Source organism: Symphalangus syndactylus, chromosome 11 (genome assembly GCF_028878055.3).
Source record: "Symphalangus syndactylus isolate Jambi chromosome 11, NHGRI_mSymSyn1-v2.1_pri, whole genome shotgun sequence".
Taxonomy (NCBI): domain Eukaryota; kingdom Metazoa; phylum Chordata; class Mammalia; order Primates; family Hylobatidae; genus Symphalangus; species Symphalangus syndactylus.
Genome location: NC_072433.2, coordinates 37,456,142 through 37,476,318, shown reverse-complemented (window position 1 = coordinate 37,476,318; position 20,177 = coordinate 37,456,142). Strand labels below are relative to the sequence as shown.

At 56.5% G+C, this 20,177-nt stretch overlaps 1 protein-coding gene across 5 annotated transcripts in view; it reads left to right on the top strand.

Annotated features, from left to right (window-relative positions):
• GNAO1 (G protein subunit alpha o1) overlaps nucleotides 1-18,508 on the top strand; it is a 169,504-nt gene extending 150,996 nt beyond the window's left edge. For 2 of the 5 annotated variants that reach the window (XM_055233246.2, XM_055233244.2), the window contains exons 9-10: nucleotides 1,985-2,138; nucleotides 4,931-5,396. In XM_055233246.2, the coding sequence (XP_055089221.1) occupies nucleotides 1,985-2,138; nucleotides 4,931-5,118 (342 nt within the window). In that variant the 3' untranslated portion in view covers nucleotides 5,119-5,396. Of the gene's footprint in view, nucleotides 1-1,984; nucleotides 2,139-4,930; nucleotides 9,335-12,490; nucleotides 12,645-15,955 lie in introns of those variants that run through there. The other 3 variants (XM_055233243.2, XM_055233247.2, XM_055233242.2) reach the window with 3 other exon arrangements.
• Nucleotides 18,509-20,177: the final 1,669 nt, after the last annotated feature.

The following is a 20,177-nucleotide window of genomic DNA, read 5'->3' as shown; positions in this document are numbered from 1 at the left end:
GGAGCACTTGCCCTCCAGTCTTCTCCACCTTCTCTCACTTCCCTTTTTCCCCATTTCCTCCACCCTTCCACACAAGGGCTGGAGCAGAGGACCTTGGAGAAGCCAAAGCAAATGGAGCCAAGGTCACAGGCAGGCTCTTCCTGTGTCCTTCCTTCCCCAAAGCTGGCCACCTTCACAGCCCGGGGAAAAGTAGCAGCTCATGCAGGGAATGGGGATGACTTTGCAACCTGACAGCAGCCACAAAGGCAGCTCATTGCCATGGTGGCAGCAAGAACAATACTGCCGCTATAGAACTATGCAGTCGTCGCCGTGTGCTGGGGGCGCATGCAGAGGTGGGCAGCTTGGCAGTCAGACAGATCTGGTACAGGGTCTAGCATCGCCCCTGCCACCTGTGTGATCATGGGCAACCGCCCCACCGTGCCTGGGCCTGCACCTCCTCCTCTGTAAATGGTGACAGTGATAGAATGGACCACCGGGCTAAAAGCTGTAAACGTGCCTGTATGCAGGAATCATCACCCAGTGAATAGCTCCTGTGGCTACTACATTCAGATGCCATGGCTAGAGGTCAGGTTCTAGGATGTGGGAGCTCTGTCTGCCTCAGAGAGGCAAGAGCCAGGCCCCAGGAACTCAGGTCTTGGTCCTCAGCCGTCCTCTCTGGTCAGCGCTGTGCGTCCCTCTCTGGCCTGGGGTGAGAGCTGGGGTGAGAGCCTGCAACAAAGGTGTCTGGAAGCAGCTTCTGGAGCCAGGCCAGGAGAGCCCTGGGGCTAGTGGCTGCCGCTGGCCATCCAGCTGCCCTGTCCGCTGCATCCCGGGAGCCCGAGAGCCTGGTCCTGGCCTCGTACCTGCTCTCAGCACCGCCCAGCCGGGCCTGTGGCTGCCACAACTTCTCCACTACCACGGTCACCGCCACTGCCTGCAGGGCCTTATCTTGCCAAACCAAGGCCAAAACCAGTTCCGAGAGACCCTCCAAGCCCGGAAGGTATGAAGCACCTCCCTCCAACCGAATCCATCAGCTAAGAGTTGAAAGCAGCAGGTTCTCAGGGCGCCGCTGGGTGACTTTGCTGTGACGCCTGCCCAGCCTGCCCCTGCGCCCTCACTCCTCTCCAGCCACTTGGCCTGGGCTCATCCCACCCATCCTGCATCTCTTGCCCTGCGATCCACAGGCCCAGGATGGCCATGGCCCCTGTGAGCCCACACGGGGCTCTCTGCAGGAACTGGCCGGGATGCCCTGGCCCTGAGACTGGTTGAACCAATTTTTCAGTATTTTTCTCTCTTTCTCTTGTTGGGTTTTATATTCTTTTCTGTTTTAATCTGTTTTGCTGTGTTTCATCTTGGGGTTCCTCTGGCCCCTCTACTGAGAAACCAGCCCCAACAACCAGTTCTCCCGGAGCCTCCCCCACCCCAGCCCACCAACGAAACCACCAACCACACCAAGGCCACAGCAAGCTCACCCCCGAGACGCTATCCCCTGGTGTCTGCTTCCAACTCGGGATTAATTCGAGGATCTCTTAGTCCTCGGTTAATGTTTCCCAACTGAATGCGTGCACCCTTCCAACCTTGCTGTCGAAACCGAATGAGACCCTGGTAGAGAAATCTGCATGAGCAGGGTTCCGCGCAGATGCGTTCAGTGGTGGTTGCGGCCCCTGCGCTGTACGTGCATGGTGCATGTCCTCTCCGTGAGCTGGAGCCTCTCCAGTGACCTCACTGCCCCCACCCAGGGCCAGCTCTCTTTGGAAGGGGGCAGCATCCCCCAACCCTGCCCAGCCCTGCTCCGCCCCGCCCTGCCTGCGTGTGGAATGAAACAGGACCACGTCCCATCTGTCCTTGTGGGTCCTCCCGTCTCCGTCCTGGTGGTCTCCGTCCTGGTGGTGCATCCAGCCACATTGGTGGACCTTCCCTTTGCTTGTCCCGCTGTGTCATTGGCCGCGGTGGGTCAGGGCACTGGATGCTGCCGCCCCTCACTCACCCCTCCACTCTGTTGCAGAACCGCATGCACGAATCCCTGAAGCTTTTTGACAGCATCTGCAACAACAAATGGTTCACAGACACGTCCATCATCCTGTTTCTTAACAAGAAGGACATATTTGAAGAGAAGATCAAGAAGTCCCCGCTCACCATCTGCTTTCCTGAATATACAGGTAGAGAACCCTCCAGGGACAGCAGGCCCCCGAGGGAGCAGGCCCCGTTCCCAAAGCCCAGTCTACCCTTCCTGCGCTCTGTGGATGCCCCTGACTCTGCCACAGAGAATCCACACAAACGGTCCCCCACCCTGCCCCCAGATTGTGCTCTAGAGAGTAGGGGCAGCTACCCAGGGCTTCCTCATGAGGAAAAGCTGGTGGAGCCCTGGCTCTGCCACTTATGAGCTGTGTGACCATGGCGGCCTCTGGGAGCCTGAGCTCCACGGTCTGCGCACAGGGGCTCTCTGTGACGAGACGAGAGAACGCTGAGAAGATGAGGGGCGGGGCACAAAGGCTTGGAGTTAGGCAGCCCAAGGTTTATGCCCCAACTCCGCCACTCACAAGCAGCTCAGGCAGGTCATGCAGCCTCTCTGAACCGCAGTCTCTGGGTCTGTGGGGTGGGGTGATGGCTGTGATTGCCCTCACCTCCCTCACCAGGTGCTGTGAAGAGGGAATGAGCTGATGGGCACGCAGAGCTTCGCATGGTGCCGCACATAGGAAGCGCTCCCTGCCTGTCTGCTCTTGCCTTTAGGGTTATGCCTGTAACTCACATGGGGCTGCTGCAAGACTCAAATCACAGAGCTTTGCAAGCAGCAGAGCCCTGGCCCCGTACATAGGGTGCTGGGGATGAGAGGCCAGCCCTGCCAGTGCTGTGGTGGGTTTACCTGACCATGGGGTGGGCGGGCAGCCAGGAAGGCAGCATGACCAGGGCCCCTGAGGAGCTGCAGGGTGGCAGCTCTGGTCAGTGACATCAGAGTGGTTACAGGGCCCCAGCATAGCCCGGGTGCCCATCAGCTCTTCTGAGATGGCCAGACCCTGACCAGAGAAGTGAGTGAGAGGAGAAGTGGGGCACCCTCAGCCCGACCTGCCCTGAGGCCTGGAGGGCACAGAGCAGGGGCAGACAGAGTCCCAGTGGGGCACCCCAGGGGCTTGGGGCCAGGCAAGCAGCACAGCTCTCCTACCTCCTGCCTCCGCCCATCTCCCCATATCAGGCTGAGTGCCTGGCAGGCCAGGACCCAGGCATGTCCAGCTGGAGTTGAGTAGGGCTCAGCCTCCCTGGAAGCTCCCAGCCAGCTTCCTCTCTAGCCGTAGTTGAGGGCCTATGGATCCTGCCCTAGTGACCCGGGCTTGTGGCCTGTGGGGCAGTGGAAACAGGTAGGGTAGGTCAGTTACCAAGGCCAGTCTGGGGCTGGAGTGGGGAAGGAGGAGGGGACAAGGGAGGCTGAGTAATCAGCTGCAGTCCTAGGACACTCCCCAACCTCCAGCCCAGATTGAGCAAAGAGCTGAGGTCTGGCAGGCCCTCCAGGCTTTCTGCACAGCAGCCCACTCCAGCTTAGAGCTGCGGCTCTGAACTCCAGCTCCCCTCCCTGCTGCCCCCTCCACAGCCCTGCTTGCACCTGGCATGGATTCCTGGAGGCTGAGGGCCTTCAGTGCAAAGCTGGGGTCCTGTTCTTCTGCCCCTTCCCAAACTAGAAGCTTCTCTCCTAGATTCTCCTCTCCCTGAGCCTACCTGGGAACCAGCTCAGTGTGTTGCCCCTTGAGGAAGGCAGCATGTGAGCCAGACGGTTGTTAATCCCCTGTGAGTGGACATCAGAAACAAGAAGTTTATAGCTCCTCCTCCCATCTGGCCCAGCAGTGGTCACAGGAGGTGATGTCAAGGCCTGTTCTGTGGACTCCCAAAGGAAAAGGCCCACCCACAGGGCATGCATCGGCCAGGGCTACCTGCATGAGCCCAGTGCCCTCAAACCTCCTTGCACGTGACCCGTGATAAGATGCAACATTTGCCTCAGGAGTCCATAAATGGCTGGGCATGGTGGCTCATGCCTGTAATCCCAGCACTTTGGGAGGCCGAGGCAGGCGGATCGCCTGAGGTCAGGAGTTCGAGAATAGCCTGGCTAACATGGCAAAACCCCATCTCTACTAAAAATACAAAAATTAGTCGGGCGTGGCAGCACGCACCTGTAATCCCTGCTACTTGGGAGGCTGAGGCTTGAGAATCACTTGAACCTGGGAGTCGGAGGTTGCAGTGAGCTGAGATCACACCACTGTACTCCAGCCTGGGTGACAGAACAAGACTCCATCTCCAAAAAAAAAAAACAAACAAAAAAGAAAAACAAAAAAAGGAGTCCATAAATGCATGTATAAAAGGAAAATGGAAGTTCCATGAAACAGTGCTCCTTTTAATACAGGTGATTGGCCGGGCACAATGGCTCACGCCTGTAATCCCAGCATCTTGGGAAGCTGAGATGAGAGGATCACTTGATCTTAGGAGTTCAGGACCAGCCTGGCCAACATAGGGAGATCCCATCTCTATTAAAAATAATAATAATAATAATTAGCCAGGTGTGCTTTCCAGCTACTCAGGAGGCTGAGAAGAGAGTATCAGTCACGTGAGCCCAGGAGGTGGAGGCTGCAGTGAGCCCTGATCGTACCACCACACTCCAGCTTGAGCAACAGAGCGAGACCCTATCTCAAAAAAAAAAAAAAAAAAATGGATAAATACAGGTGATATACTGGGAGACCTGATATTTTGTATCTTTCATGACTTTTACACTGGATCTGTCCCACTGACTGGATCCAGGACCCCCTATTGACTTTGCTGACCCCTCAGGTCCCCTCCATCAGGTTTTCCCTGTGCGGTTGTCTCTGAGAGGCCCATGGCCGGATGGCCACACAGGCCAGGCTGGGGTCGTCCACGCCAAGCAGTCCCATGGGCCTCTCGCCTCACCACACCTTGCATGTTTGCTCTGCAGGCCCCAGCGCCTTCACAGAAGCCGTGGCTTACATCCAGGCCCAGTACGAGAGCAAGAACAAGTCAGCCCACAAGGAGATCTACACCCACGTCACCTGCGCCACGGACACCAACAACATCCAGTTTGTCTTTGACGCTGTGACGGACGTCATCATCGCCAAAAACCTGCGGGGCTGTGGACTCTACTGAGCCCGGCCACCCTGCCCGGCACCCTTGCCCTGCCTGGCCTGCCACCCCCCTCCCCTGGAACCAGGCTCCACCACTCTCAGACCACTCTTTGCACTTGAGGAAGAAGACCTCAGAGGCTGGCACCAAGGGAGGGAGGAGGGAGCATCCTCCACCCGCACCCCCCAACAGAACTCGTGGTAACGCAGGGGCAGGGCGGGGCCGCTGAGTGCATGCTGCAAGGCCAGGAGACTCCGCGCTCACAGCCTCTGCGTCATCTCTGAGTGCTTTATTGGGAAGCTGGGGTGGGGGGGGCAGGGCAGGGCCGCCGTGTGGCCCAAATGGGCACACCCTGCACCTGATGACTCACTGGAAGCCTCGGAGTGTCCTCCTGTCATCTTGGGTGGTACAGTGGCGCAGATGGCCCTGCAGCAGGGTGCTGGCAGGGTGGGGTCATAGGAGCCATCCTCAGCTTTGCCTGGGGTCTCTGGTGGAGGGCAGTTCCGTCAACAAAAGCCAGGGTGGGATCAGGCCAACTTGGTATGGGTTGGAGGACTCAGGCCTTGGCAGTGGCCTCCGTCTCCCTGCTCCCTCCCCTGGGTGTCAGCCCTTCCTTCTCTGGGTCATCCTCCCTTGCCTTTGCTCTCCCAGAGAACCCCCATCCTTGACTCCTCCGAGTTCTGGAAATGCTTCTTGAGACTGACTTATGGCTCAGATAGATGGTGGCGGGGACGGGGGGGAGGGAAAGGTGGGAGGCGCGGGGAAGGGAGGTGGAAGCTCCTGTGTCGCCTGGGCTGGGGCCTCCCACCCAGTCCTTGCAGGCCAAAGGTGACCCATTTCCTTTTTCCAGTCACCAGGAGCTCGGGTGGTCACTCTGAGGTGTGAAAAGATATGTTTTCTCTTCAGTCCACACTGAACTCAACTCAAACCAGCAAAGGCCTTTGGGCTGGGGATTCTGTAGTTGCAGAGGTCTGGGGGGGTGGACCTTTGCAGCCAGTGCCCCCGCCTCACTGTCTTGGTGAAGAAATCAGGGAGTTTGTCCACAGCTGTTGGTGTCTTCCCAGCCCCTGGGGACAGAGGACAGCAGGGGGATGGAGCTGACACCCTGGAGTATTTGGGCCCAGGCCAGCACAAACACATCCCCCTGTTCCCCACTCTAAAGGGAGACTCCTAGGACCCCTTCGAGGAGGCTTCACTGCCGAGATGCCTGAGCGGAAGAGGGCGGGGTAGCTTCTCCTGGTGACGCAGGTCTGGCTGGCCTTGGGCAACTAACACTCCTCTCCCACTCCCAGATGCCTCCAGGTGGCTGAGGCCAACACCCACACCCAGGCCAGTCATGTGCTTGTACAGCAGGCTGTGCCTGGGGACCTAGATGTGCCACGGGAGGGAGGAGGGTACCCCCTGACAGGCCTCTGCCTCCCTCCTCAAGCCCTCTGTTCTCCCTGCCCCCACTCTGGACACTGCTTAGTCCCCAGCCCGGCAGGGCCCCTGGGTTTCCACTTGCAGCCCCCGGACTGCCCCAGAGCCAGGAAGCACCAGTGCCAACAGCTCTGGACTTGTTGGACCCACAGGCACAGAGCTCTGAGTGGTGCCCAGGAGACCCAGGGACCTTCCCTAGTGGCAAATGCCTGCAGGGACCGGTGCCTGGGGAGCCTCTGGCAGCCAGACTGCAGGAGCCACCCCATCAGCCCAAGTCCACCTCTGTTTTGTTCACCTCGGTCATGTTCTGGACCTTGCACCAGGTGCTGGGACGTGGCAGAGGACAGGCCCTGGGAACCAACAGTGTCCTACCATGGACAGCCAGGGCCAGCTAAGCCATCCCACCCAACATGGAAGACATGGCAGTTATTTCTCAGCAGCACCACCCTGGGTGAGGCCAGCTGTTCCCCTAACTCTGCTCTAAACTATAACCCCAGGCTCAGAAGCAGCCGGCAAAAGGGGGGATGTTGGCCACGCTCCACCTCTAAGGCCATCACCCTGGAGGTGGAAGTCACTGGGCTGGAGGGCTCTCCATATCCCCCAGCAGCCGCCCTCAGACCACAGTGGCCAGAGCACCAGGCTGGGTCCAGGCCTCCGATCCAGGCCCTCCCTGTCCGTAGAATTGGGGCTGGAGGAGTGGGTGCTCAGCCCTTCCTGCCCTCCATCTCCAGCCTGCCTTTCTCTTCCCTTGGATGCTCCATCCTCCTCGGTTTCTTGCACTGCTCTCAATCCTCCCACCCTGGCCTGGGGGGGTCCTTGGTCCTCAGGGGTATCCAGGGAGAAATTCTTTCCCTGTGCATGATGCCTGTCATCCATGTCGTAACCGGCGACTCCACCTTGTGGGGTGGTGACTGAGGGTGACAGATGAGACTTGGCTCCGTCGTGGATGTGGATGTGGGAGGAATGTTGTGAGTGACACGTGTGGGTTTCTAATCCACAGTGGTCCTGTGTGTGCCCTGAGGGGCCATGGTAACCTCTCCGATGGCTCCGATTTAGCAGGCCAAGCAGAAACTGATTTCTACAAAGAGCGTCTTTGCCAAACTCATGAAAATTGTGCCTGCCACTTTCATGCCTATGGGCCAGTTTTGTGACCTGCGCCGCTGACCATCATAAGAACCAGGTCTTGGCCTTCCCTCTGAGCGCCGATAGAGGTCCCGAAGGCTCTCTGGCCTGAGGAGTGTGTGGGGTCTGCCCAGCCCCAAGCAGAGAGCACATCCTGGGCCCCTGACCAACAGCTTTGGCATTCTGGGTTCCATGAGGACCCTAGAGCTCAGGCAGAACACCACCACCATACCTGTTGCCAGGACGCAGCTGTCTCCCAGGCCCTCCCCACAGCCCAGCTCCCACTGGCAGGAACTGGAGGCATCCCTGCCCTCCATGGTCTGCGCTGGTCTTCTCCAAGTGTTCTCAGGAGCCGAGGCAGCCCCAAGTTCCCATCTGCAAGCCCTGTAACTAAGCTGTCTACACACCCCAGCAGGGAAGGCCAAGGGATGGTCTCACCCATGCCCTTCCCTTTGGCCAACATGAGTCCTGCAGTGGGGAGCTTATCCCCTGCTCCCACCTAACACTCTACAGTTAGCACCCAGGGGTTGGTTCTGGAAGTTCTTCCTTTTTCTAGCCTGCATCCTTCCTGGCCACCCCCTTTATTTCTCAGTCTGACCTGGTGCACTCTTGGCAAGTAAGTCCACTGCAGTCCCAGGTGGATATTTAATGAGCACTCGGACTGTTTCCTCCAAGTCAGCTAGTGGCCTGCCCTCCTCCTTTTCAAGAAGTCTGGGGCACAGAGCCTCCTCTGGCTGCCTCTTCTCTTCTCTGAGCCTCTGGGAGCCTTCAGGCACAACCTGGCAGTTCTCAGGAACCCAGACCTGAGGCTCCAGCTCCGCTGCCACCAGAGATTCAGTGTGCAGTGCCGAAGGCCGTCACCCCCAGGCAGTTCCTGCTGTCAGGCCGCAAGCCTAGAGTGCGGGATCCCAGCAGCCCAGGGAACAGGGCCAGGGTGTGAGCTGCTGCCATGGGGTCTGTGGTAGGGCTCCCCATCTCCCACCACTCAGCAAGAAGAGTCCTGACCCCACCCTGCCCAGAGAGGAGCTGGGGCCTCCAGACAGACCCCACTCCAGCCAGACAAAGGCCCCTGTCAAAGAAGGGGCAGGCTGGGGGAAAAGCAGAAAGAATGGCCCCCAATCCAAACTCCTGGATCCCCTCCATGAGAGAGGGGCTCCCCCTGGAAGAGAAGCTCTCATCCCCAGGCCCAGTGTACCAAGACCACCAGCAGAGACCCACCGCCCTTCCTGGCAGAGCCGGCGGCTCCGAGGCACCACTACTCTCCTCCCCTTCCCTCCCCACCCCTCCCCTCCCTTCCCCTCCACACCCGCCCTATTACTCCCACAGCCCTGGGCAGCCAGGCCCTCCCCTCCTGCCTCCTGGTCTTCTCTACTCCACTGGTTCTGACCCATCCCCTGGCTCTGCCCTCCATCCCCCACCCTAACCCTGCTGAGTATCTTCTGCCTCCCTACGCACCCCCCTCCCCCACCTAGGCCAGGTGGGCTCGGGCGTCCCAGGCCCTCCTTAGAAAAGCCGTCTCTCTCAAGTGCAGTGGTCCCACCTCCCAACCCCGTCGCTGCCGCCCACCCCATATTAACTGTAATTTTGTAAGAAGAGTGACTTGTTGGTTTAATAAATCTCTAGTTATTGTAATAATTTATTGGCTGCCATAATGTATTTATTAGTCACCTACCGTTAATAAAAAGTGCCCGCTTTCCTAGCGTGAGTGTAATGTGTTGTCAGGGCCCAGGGAGCTCCTGCCAGGTGCACTTGCACGATATGTGTCCTCAGGCCCTGCCCCATCCTGGTCCCAGGACTGCAGGCAGCCTGGCGGAGTGGGCACGCTTCTGCTGGGGACAGAGGATCAGGGCGACTGGGCACCCTGCCCCCCTGTCAGGATCGCCATCTGATGGGAGGTTGCTCCGTTCTGTGCCGAGCCACCTTCCTGTCCTGGAGAGCTTGGTGCCCACATGGACACTGCTGTGGGTGACGTGGCAGTGGCCATGGTTGCGCTGGCACCGCTTCCTGCTGCTCCTGGGCCTCCACTGCAGCCTGGGGCAGGCGGAGGTCTAGGGGTTTGGCTGTCAGCCATCTATGACCTCTGGCTTCTTTCTCTTTTCTCAAATGGTGGTATCTCTTTGAATGTACCCCGGCGTCTGCGTCCTCTGGGGAGCTTGTAAGGATGAGCTGTGCTCTCAGCTCCTTGGCAATGGGTTCCAGGCACCGTGCCGAGGGAGGGCGGTCAGGCCTCGGGGGCTGGCAGGGGTCTCAGTGCCGGCGCCTCCCCTGCCCTGCAGGATCTCCCCTCCTCACTGCCCTCCCCGAGTCTCCAGGATCAGCCACCTTTTGGGGCTCCCTCCAAGGCCCTCTCCCTATAAAACCAGGTTTGGTTATGCCTGTCCTCTGCTCCCCAAGTCCTCCCCTGCACTGCCACTCCTGGGACCACAGACTGTGCGTCATCTTTCTCCTGCTGGACTGTGAGCTTTCGGAGAGCAGGAGCCTGATGTGGTCATTCTTACGTCCTCGGGGCAGCCCAGCAGAGAGCCCTGCACACAGATGCCAGGCAGTACTGACTGGAAGAGCGAGTGCCTGTGAGTCGTGCTCTGTGGCCCTGAGACGTAGGGGCTGTGGCGGGCGCTCAGCCTTAACCAGTGGAACTGTGGAGCCTAAATGAGCTGGCCTTGATTTCTCCTCCACACCTAAGCTCAGTGGCCAAGGGGGCACCGTCCCCACTCCCAGCTCAGGTCACTCTAGTGGCTGCTCCTAGCAGTGCCTGGACAGTGCCTGGACAGATGTGCAGTGGAGGAGGGAGCTTGGCTCTGGCTGTGGGTTTCCAGCTCTCTGTTACACAGCTGCAGGCCAAGGTGGCTCTGTGGAGTGGGGAGCATGTTCCTGTGGAATCCTTGGGGTCTCAGAGCCTCACCACTCTGGCCTCATAATGTGGCTCAATGAGCTTGAGTGTGGACAGCCCGAGGCCCTGGACACAGGTTCACTGGGCCTCCCAGAAGCCTCCGGCTGCCCTTTTCTGAACAGACCCCAGTGAGGTGGCTCAGGGCAAGCAAGACCTGCTCCTCCCCAGTGGGATCACACAGATGACAGGGAAATGCTCCTGGGGAATCAGAATGAAATTTACTGATTGAGGATGGGAGAGTGATGAGATCACATGAGTTTACTGAATCTGTTTAGCAGAATGAAAGGGCAGTGCCATGTACTACAGCTCCTGGGGGGTGGGGATTAAAGGATGAAAGCTGTCCAGATGCCCCTGAGAGGCAGCTGAGAACTCTGCCCTCTACCGACCAACTTCAGCTAATAGGAACCAGGGGCTGGGGCTGGCTGCCTCTACGGGTCATGGTAGAATGATGCAGGCACAGGGGAGATACCGAAGGGAGGACTGGCCAAAAGATGCACGGAGCCCGCCATGCTGCTGTTAGTATCGATTCCTCGAAAGCCCCACAGCCTGCTGATACAGACTGGAGAGACCCATTGCATGAGTTCTGGATCTGGCCCAGCTGTGTCACCGCAGTGTCCCCTCAGGCCGGATGAGGTTAAGTGACATGAGGCAGGGAGAGCGCCGGCATAGCGTGGGCCTCGGTGACTGGTGTGGTCACTTCATCTTCATCGTCCTCCTTCTGCTCAGAGGGGACGGTGTGGCAGTGGGACCAGCAATTCCTCAGCACCCACGGCGTGCTCACCCCTGGGGGAGGAGGTCATCTCCCCGTACATGCCCAGTGGCATCTACGCCAGCTCTTTTCTTTTTCCTGTTACTTGTGTCACTCTTCTTATTTCAGAGGTAGAGTTTAGCCTGGGTCACCTCTGGGCTTTAGATCCAGAGAGCTGGGTTTACAGTGGGCAAGTTCCCAGGGCTAGGACGGGGTTCTTGGGGAAAATAAGGGAAACTGTCCCTTCCTCCCCGTCCCTGCGCAGAAATGGATTCGTTCACAGAGAAAGATGCCCTCTGTGCTGCTGAGAAACAAACTCTACCCAAGTGAATGAGCTCTGCGTCCCAGAGTTTTTGCCTAGGGCAGGAGGCTGCCCCTGCTCGGTGTCTGTGCGGTGCCCATCATGTTCATCCATTTGCTAAACAGGCTCCTGTGTGCAGGGCAGCCCTCCATATCTGCCTTGCTTAGAACACCGTGCAGTGTCAGATGTGGCTGAGTAGGACCCAGCCAGAGGAGGTGCGGCCAGTCCCCCAGGCGCTCCTGGAGGTGGCCCTGCCAGGAGCCTCTCCCTCGAGTGGTGGCCCCCAGGATGCTGGCAGGACCTGGCATGCCTTCCCCTCAGATCATGGGAAGGGCCTGGAGTCTCACCACTCCCAGAGAACATCCCCCCGCCCAGGTTGGGCCCAGGAGGGGAGGTCTAGGCAGGAAGGGCCAAAGCCCAGCTCTCTGGCTCCAGTCCAGACTCCACCACCCCCGACGAACACACACACACAGGCACACACACAGACATGCACACAGGCGCACACACATAGGCACACATGCACACGCACACACACAGGCACACATAACAGGTGCACGCACACACACAGGCACACGCCCACACACAGCCACACACACGTGTGCCGGGAGACCCTCGCATAGCTGGGAACTGTGCAGTGGGGAGAGCCCGGGTCATCCTGTCCTCAGCCTCCCCAGAGAGCCATGGCTGGTGTCCAGTCCAGTCTCTGCCTCTGGCCCCGACATGACGGGTTCTCTGGAAGCAGGGAATGAGATGTGCTGTGAGGTGTAACTGATTCAGGTTCCATCTGGCAGCCTCTCGGAGGAGCTGCCGAGTAGCCCAGTCCCTCTCTGTCAAGCCTAATTCTCTCCTTCTCTTTCCCTGTCTCTGTGTCTCCCTCCCGCTGTCTGTCCTCTCTCCACCCTTCCTGCGGCCGCAGAACCGCATGCACGAGTCTCTCATGCTCTTCGACTCCATCTGTAACAACAAGTTCTTCATCGATACCTCCATCATTCTCTTCCTCAACAAGAAAGATCTCTTTGGCGAGAAGATCAAGAAGTCACCTTTGACCATCTGCTTTCCTGAATACACAGGTGGGTGCCAGGCAGTCCTGTGCAGGGGAAGGCCCGCCTCTGACAGGGACCCATGGCTCAGAGAACAGGCTGCTCGGCCAGCACTGCTGGGGCTAGCTGGTGAGCGGGACCCATTGCAGGAGTCTGGTGGGGCGCAAAAGAAAAACAGTGCTGTGCCACCAGGTTTGGGCTTCCCAGGACACAGCCCTCAGCGTGGTGGGAATGGCCCCTCCTAAGATATATGTGTTAGGACCAAGTGACTCAGGAGTGACATGGTGGGGAGCAGGGGGCAGGACAGGATCACAGGCTTCCCCCTTGCTCCTGGGCACCCTCTAGAAGAGGTCTCAGGACAGCCTCCTGTAATCTCAGCAGTGGCCTCTCCTCACCCCTGCCCAGAGCCCCACAGCACCTTTGCATGAAACCGAAAGGTGGACACGTGGCCTGTGAACAGGGCCTGGGCTGCCTCTTGGCCCCACCTGCTTTCTCTGCTCGCTGCTTTGGTGCCCGGAACATGCTTCATCTCTGTGCAGCCGCCCAGCCAGACCACTCCACCCATGCCACATCGGGCCTGCCCTCCCTCCCCAACCCCAGCCCCATTGCACCTCCTCTCTCCCCTTCTTCCTTCATCCCTGGTCTTTGCCCCAAATCCAACCACTCCAGCTATCTGCAAGCCTCCTGCATCCCTGCCTCCCTTTCTTCTGCCTTCTCTGGGGCTTTCTTCTTGCTCTCAGGGGAATGTATCACAGACCTTTCCCACCCCACTCAGTGAAGCTCTTTCCAAATGGATGGATGAGGGAGGGTGGCTTCCATGGGATGGGCCAGCTCTGGGCTGCTGCTAATGCCTAAAAGCAGCACTGATGGGATGCCAGAGCCCAGCCCTGGTCCCTCTAGGGGCTGGGAAGCTTCTAGGGGTCCCTGGGGTAGGAGTCGCCTTTGCAGACTACAGAGTGCAGAGGGCCAGCACCCTGCCATGGAGGAGGAGGTGTCCTGTCATCCGCCAGGTCAGGGCACAGGTTGGCTCGGCCAGGAACCCACGTTCTGACAGCCCCGGAGTAAGGCTTTGGGCATGGGCTCAGTCTCAGGGCCACACGGGTCCCCAAGCCCAGCCACAGGGCACCCACATTCAGCATAGGTCGATGCCGGTCTTCGCACCCTTCCCCACAGCTGGGAGCAGTGTGTGAAGAATGGCTGTGAGCTCATTCTGAGCACAAACCATGTCCTCACTGATGGTCCATGCTAATGTGAATTTGCAAGGTTCTTCTTGCCCTTCCCAAGGTGCAGAGTGGGTGGTGGGGCCAGGAACTGTGCCCTGCACTCAAGGCTCTCCAACGAAGTCCCAATAGGGCAGGGAGCCCAGGTAGTCTCTGGAGCCAGACCACCTGCAGCTCAGCAAGTTGCTCAGTCACCTGTGCCTCATTCTAATCTGGTCAACACAATGGGTAATCATGCCCACCCCAAGGGTAACTGGAAGGACAGCTGCTCGGTGCCAGGTCTACTGAAGCGCTGGGCTGTGGCTGCCATTGGTATTATTCAGAGGATGGAAACTAGGGGAGAGGGAACTGGCCACAGAGAAGGTGCCCTCTGCAGGATGGAGTGAGGGCAGGAGGGCACAGGACAAGCCCTGAAAGGCCACCCCCATGTGGCCCTTGGGCAGAGCCAGGCTGTAGCCCACTCTGGCAGCCACTGCTGACCTCTCCCAACCACAACAATGGAGTCCAGTAGGCCCCTTCAGGCCAGGGCTACCCTCAGAGACAGGCCCAACCCTACGGCTCTTTCTTGTCCAGTGTCCCACTGGGGCCTGACTTGGGAGTGGCCAGTCTCACTGCTGTGGAGTGCAAGCACTAGATGCCCCAGTGAAGGGCAGTCGGAACCTGGGAAACATGAGTTCTCCAGGGCCTTCAGAGGAATCCAGTTTGAATTCAGATATCATGGATGACAGATAGTCACCAGTGCAGTGGCCCCATGGAGCGCAAACCTGTGAGGGCACAAAACAAGCAGCAGGGGTGGGACAGGAGGTGGCCGGCTCTCTAAGGGACGTGTGGGCCAGCGTGGGTGGGCAGCAGCAGGGCTGTGAGAGGACGCTGGGCTCGGCAGACACAGCGAAGGCATGAGGCGCTCCTCCCACCTGGACAGCTTCCTGTGGCCACCTTCCACCTGGGTCTGTGCCCAGTTCGGCTCTCTCCAGACAGGAAGCTCCTGGGCAGGGTCCACACAAGCTGCTTTGTCCAGTCCTTAACAAACAGCTGTGCTGTGGGCTTGGCATCTCTGCACCAGCGGATCAAGGATGAGGCTTTGCACTGTGGGTCCAGGCACTCCTCCTGGGCTGCCCAGAGCTGGTCTCAGCCATGACAACCCACCCCCTGCCCCTTGCCCCTTGTACATCCAAGGAATTGGTGGGGACAGAAGGCCCCCAGTTGGCATCATACATGCTGATGTCCCCTTAAACTTCCCACCTTGGGGACATCAATGCCCCCATGTCCTGGCCACTCCCTCAAGAACCACGACTACTAATGATATGCTGCCAGCCCTGCCGAGTGGCCTCTTCTTAAAGGAAACCAATGAGGAAAGAGTGCAGGTCCCTCTGAGTGCCCACCACCCTCCTGGGCAGGCCCCTCTCCAGACTTTGTTTTCATGGTTTACTGGAATCAGCAGGATTGGTTTAGACCATGGGGCGGTGCCTCAATTTGCTCATCTAGGAAGCAAAAGGGTTCATCTGTGGCCACTGCTGTCCCAGGCGGGGCTCCCAGGTGGATCTGGTGTGAAAACAGTAAGAGATCTTGCAAAGTCCAAAGCCAGGCAAGTGCTCAGCCTGTGTATGGTTGGTGCAAAATTGCAGTTTTGCTATCAAAAGTAATGGCAAGGCCAGGCGTGGTGGCTCACGTCTGTAATCCCAGCACTTTGGAAGGCCGAGGCAGGTGGATCACCTGAGGTCAGGAGTTCGAGACCAACCTGGCCAACATGGTGAAACCCCGTCTCTACTAAAAATACAAAAATTAGCTGGGCGTGGTGGCATGTGCCTGTAGTCCCAGGTACTCGGGAGGCTGAGGCAGGAGAATCACTTGAACCTGGGAGGCAGAGGTTGCAGTGAGCTGAGATCATGCCATTGCACTCCAGCCTAGGCAATAAGAGCAAAACTCCATCTCAAAAAAATAGTTCTTTAATTTAAAATGCAACTACGGCTTGGAACTGCCCAGCAGTTCCTACTGCTCCCTTCCTGTCTCATCCCACTTCCTGAGACACGCCACAACCCACTTCTTGTCTTCATGTCCCCAGCCCTGTCCACCCACAGCGCTCATCAGGGCCTCTCCCTGTTCTTCTGTGTCTTGTTACAGGCCCCAATACCTATGAAGACGCAGCCGCCTACATCCAAGCACAATTTGAAAGCAAAAACCGCTCACCCAACAAAGAAATATATTGTCACATGACTTGTGCCACAGACACGAATAATATCCAAGTGGTGTTCGACGCCGTCACCGACATCATCATTGCCAACAACCTCCGGGGCTGCGGCTTGTACTGACCTCTTGTCCTGTATAGCAACCTATTTGGTAATGATTCCAGCACCCACAGAACAGCTTGCGTGCGCGCACACGCACACACACACACACACACACACACACACCCCACTAACAAATGCAAGTTGGTAAATAAACTTTAAAGAGGCATAACAAAACCTTATATATATATATATACAAATATATATTTAAAAAATCTTTTTAGTTTGTACTAGAAAGAGCTGCGGACAGAACTGACCACCATCCCATAGCTCATGGAGGTTTTCCTGGGACGGCACGTGAGCATGCACGTGTGTGTGTGTGTACACACACTCACACATGTCCAGATGGGAGCTTGGTTTGGGAGTCCCTCCTTTTGAGGATAGCCCCGAGGTGTTCCTCTCAGCCCCATTTCTGAGAGCAGGGGAATGGCAGAACAGCCCTGGCCTTGGCCCAGCCAGCTCTCTGTGTTCCGCCCTCAGAGCCTCTGCGCCCTCAGTTCCGTCCTGCTCTTGGCAAATTCCAGACCCTTTCAGAAATGGCCAGTGCCCTAAGCCTCTCCTCACTCTACACTCCCAACAACAGAACAATTTAAGGATGCTTCTCTTTCGGGTGGTGGTTGTTGTTAATTTCAGGAATTTAGAAGCATCATTGCTCCGACCAATCCACTGTCTCCTGAGTTTTCTTTATTCATGTTAAGATGGCAAGAATCAGAGAACAGGGAGACTTGGACTGCTTTCTAAAAGCAGCTGACAGGAGGGGACTCAAGTTCACCTGCAGAGTTGAAACCAGCCCCGCTCCAAGAGGGCATGTGGGAAGGCAGGGAGCAAGGGGAACAGGCGTGGCGGGGAGGGCCAGACTTGTGGGCCTGACCCGAGTCAGGGTCTCGGGGGGCCAGGCTTCCCCAGGCGCCCGGGATGGGCTTCACGACCCCTCGTGCTGCTGCCCCATCTCGCTTCACCCCAGCATTAGTCAAAATGTTCTAGGGTTTTTTGGTTGGTTGCTTGGTTTTTAAAATCAAAGAAAATGGTCAGACTGGACCCCTTATCTCTCTCTCTACAGACTGCTTCATGGACTCTTTGCTGTTGACGTTGATCTCCTGGTAGCATGACCTTTTGGCCTTTGTAAGACACACAGCCTTTCTGTATCAAGCCCCTGTCTAACCTACGACCCCAGAGTGACTGACGGCTGTGTATTTCTGTAGAATGCTGTAGAATCCGGTTTTAGTTGAGTCTTCACATTTAGAATTTGAAAGGAAAAAAAGAACATTTCTCATGTGCTTTGTAGCTTAAAAAAAAGGAAAACTCACCATTTCATCCATATTTCTTTCTTTTTCTTGCAAAACAAACATACCCATCTGCATCGACGCCTGCCCCCGTCCCACCTCGCGGCGCAGCCCATGGGGCTCCTGCTGGGGGGCAGGGCCCATCTGCCGCCCGGGGCTCCGGTGTGGTGCACTGGTCCAAGGAGTGTGCTCAGGCCGGGCAAACCCTGCTGCCCGCCGGCCGCCCAGACACCACAGACGCCACCTGGCGGCCCTAAGCCACTCCCACCACACGCTCACTCCAGGTTCGTATAGAAAAAGCACAGCTCTCACTGGCCAGTAGCTGCCAAAAAGAACACCCATCGTATATGGAAATCCCGCCCCATAGAAAACAATCTGCCCACTGACCCCCTTTCTACGGATAGCCTTTGTAGGGGTTTTTTGGTTCCTTTTTTTTTTTTTTTTGCAGTTTTTGTTTTTATTTTTGTCCTGCCGAGTACTATGTATTACCACCCCCCACCCCTCGGATCAGTTTTCCTAGTCTTTGGGAAACGGGTTGTGTTTTTTTTCCTTTGCCATGTTGGATTTCCGGTCCCAGCTGACACCCCCCTTCGTGTGTGCGCCCCTCCCCACCTCTGCCTTTGTTTCGGTGCCCTGTGTCCGCTCTCTCATGTGGGGATGTTTGTGCTGCAGACAAAAAGAACAAAAAAAAAATTTTAAATACCACAAGATGGAAAAAAAAAAAAAAAAAAAATTTAAAAAGATGGAATGTAGTGTTTACATTAAAGCCGCCGTTTCCATGACCAATCCTATGTCATTTCTACTTTGACTAATACCCAAACCCTAAACCTCTTCACGGTTTCACTTTTAAGACTTAATCTTTGCTGAAGAAGACCAGTCACAGCCATTTCAAATAAAGAGGAGGCAAAAAGACAAAACACACAAAAAATTTAAAAAAAAAAAACTTAAAAAAAAAAAGGAAAAAAGAAAAAAAAGCCCACGGGTCTTTGTAAGCCTTTCTATTCCCAATCGGTGAGGTTTCTGTGATATCTTACACACTGCCAGTCTACTTCTCTGACTAATGGAAAATTCCTGTGTAGCTCAATAAAAGAGAATGTTTGTCTGTACTCCTGAGTCTCACCCTGTGCCTTCCAACGATGGTTATTTGGGGTGGGCTTCATTCTGGCAGGAGAGGGAAGGAGGGACTCGGCCACACACGCTGGTAGGCCGGCGGTTAGGAGTCCCCCACAGGACCTTCCCATCCCCTCAGTGCCGTCACTGGAGCCCCAGCTCAGAGCACAGTTGACACGACCACTGCCCAGTGCCGCCTGGGAACGAGGGCAGGGGAGCCACCACTTTCTCCTGCGATGCCCTCTCCTCCTGGCTCCCGGCGCCTCCTCACCCTCAGCAGGTTTTGTTTGCTTTCGAGAAATGAGGTGGAAGTGGGGATTAGGAAGGAAGAAATGCAAGAAGGGCAGGCGAGCCCCCTCTCCTATCATGCAGGATCCTCTTTCTTCTGTAGCCAGCGGTTCCCCCACAGTGGGAGGATGGGTGGTCCCAAGAATGAGGCCAATTGCCTTAGCCCATCTGCACCCAAGAGTTCCCAGCTACTCACATGCCCAGGACGAGCTTGGGCCCAGCCTGACCAGGAAGGCTGCCTTCGATTTGCTCCCTGACTGCACCTGGATGCCAGGAAGCCCCCTGCAGGCCAAACACGCAGGGGGTAACCCAGCGGTGCAGTGGGGCAGGCAGAGTCTGATCTCTGTTCCTCCCCCAGACTGTAGGTCTCACCCATCCCCTACATTGATCTGCTTTTGCTGTAATAATTAGCAAATGGGTTGCAACAGGGGCCTGGAGGCAACGGCAGCCCACTGAACTCCTTGCATCGTGTCCACGCGCCACTTACTGTACAAGCGGCCAAGAGCATCATGTATCATGCCGTCTTCAGTGAGATGGGGGAGCGGCCAAGAGGTCAGTTACCTGGAATCCTCTCCACATCTCAACAAATGGGAATTCGAGGCTCAAAAAGGCCTCTCTCGGGCAAGTTCCAGCAGTCTTTTGAATCAAGGGGGTGGAGGCAGGGGATATTGTTTCAGAGACTATGGAAGAACAAGAGGCACTGTTATAAATACCCAACCAATACAGGCACCCCTTAAACCTCTTCTGCTTTCCCCCCAGTTCCCCAAACCCCAACTTGCTATCTGCAGAGAGGGGCACATGACCTACCCTCTCTATTGAGGGGAAGGTTTGCAATCCAGGCCACAGTTTGACTTTGTAACAAACCAAGATCCACATGGAAGGCTGAAGGAAACCATGACATTTTCTATATATGGCATATTTGAATTTCTCTAAAAACCGAGCCATATTCTAATAGGGTTCTTTCCCAACTTTCAAATGAGTTTTGCAGATAAAACCAACAGAAGTTTATTTGCCTCATTTTTCTTAGAAGGGAGGTCATAGCATTTTTTGGAAAGGATGCAGCAAAAAGGCCAATTAAATTGGAACAAGGAGAGTGGGGGCAGAACCTGTTATATATATTTTTAAAGATCCTTTTCCCCCCCTGATTTATCTGTGCACACAATTGTAAAAAGCTAGTTCTAATTAGAACCAAATCAAATAGATTTACTTCCAATGGCACCCAAAAAGCTTCTAAAAGAAACTCTGAGAAAATTGCCTCTATTCAGGAGGTAAACAAAAGGTATCCATCATCGCCACCTGTGGAATCCCTCCAGGTCTTTGATCTCTGCCCTGAAACTCTACTGAGAAAGTCTCAGAGTCGCTGTGAAACTCTTCTGG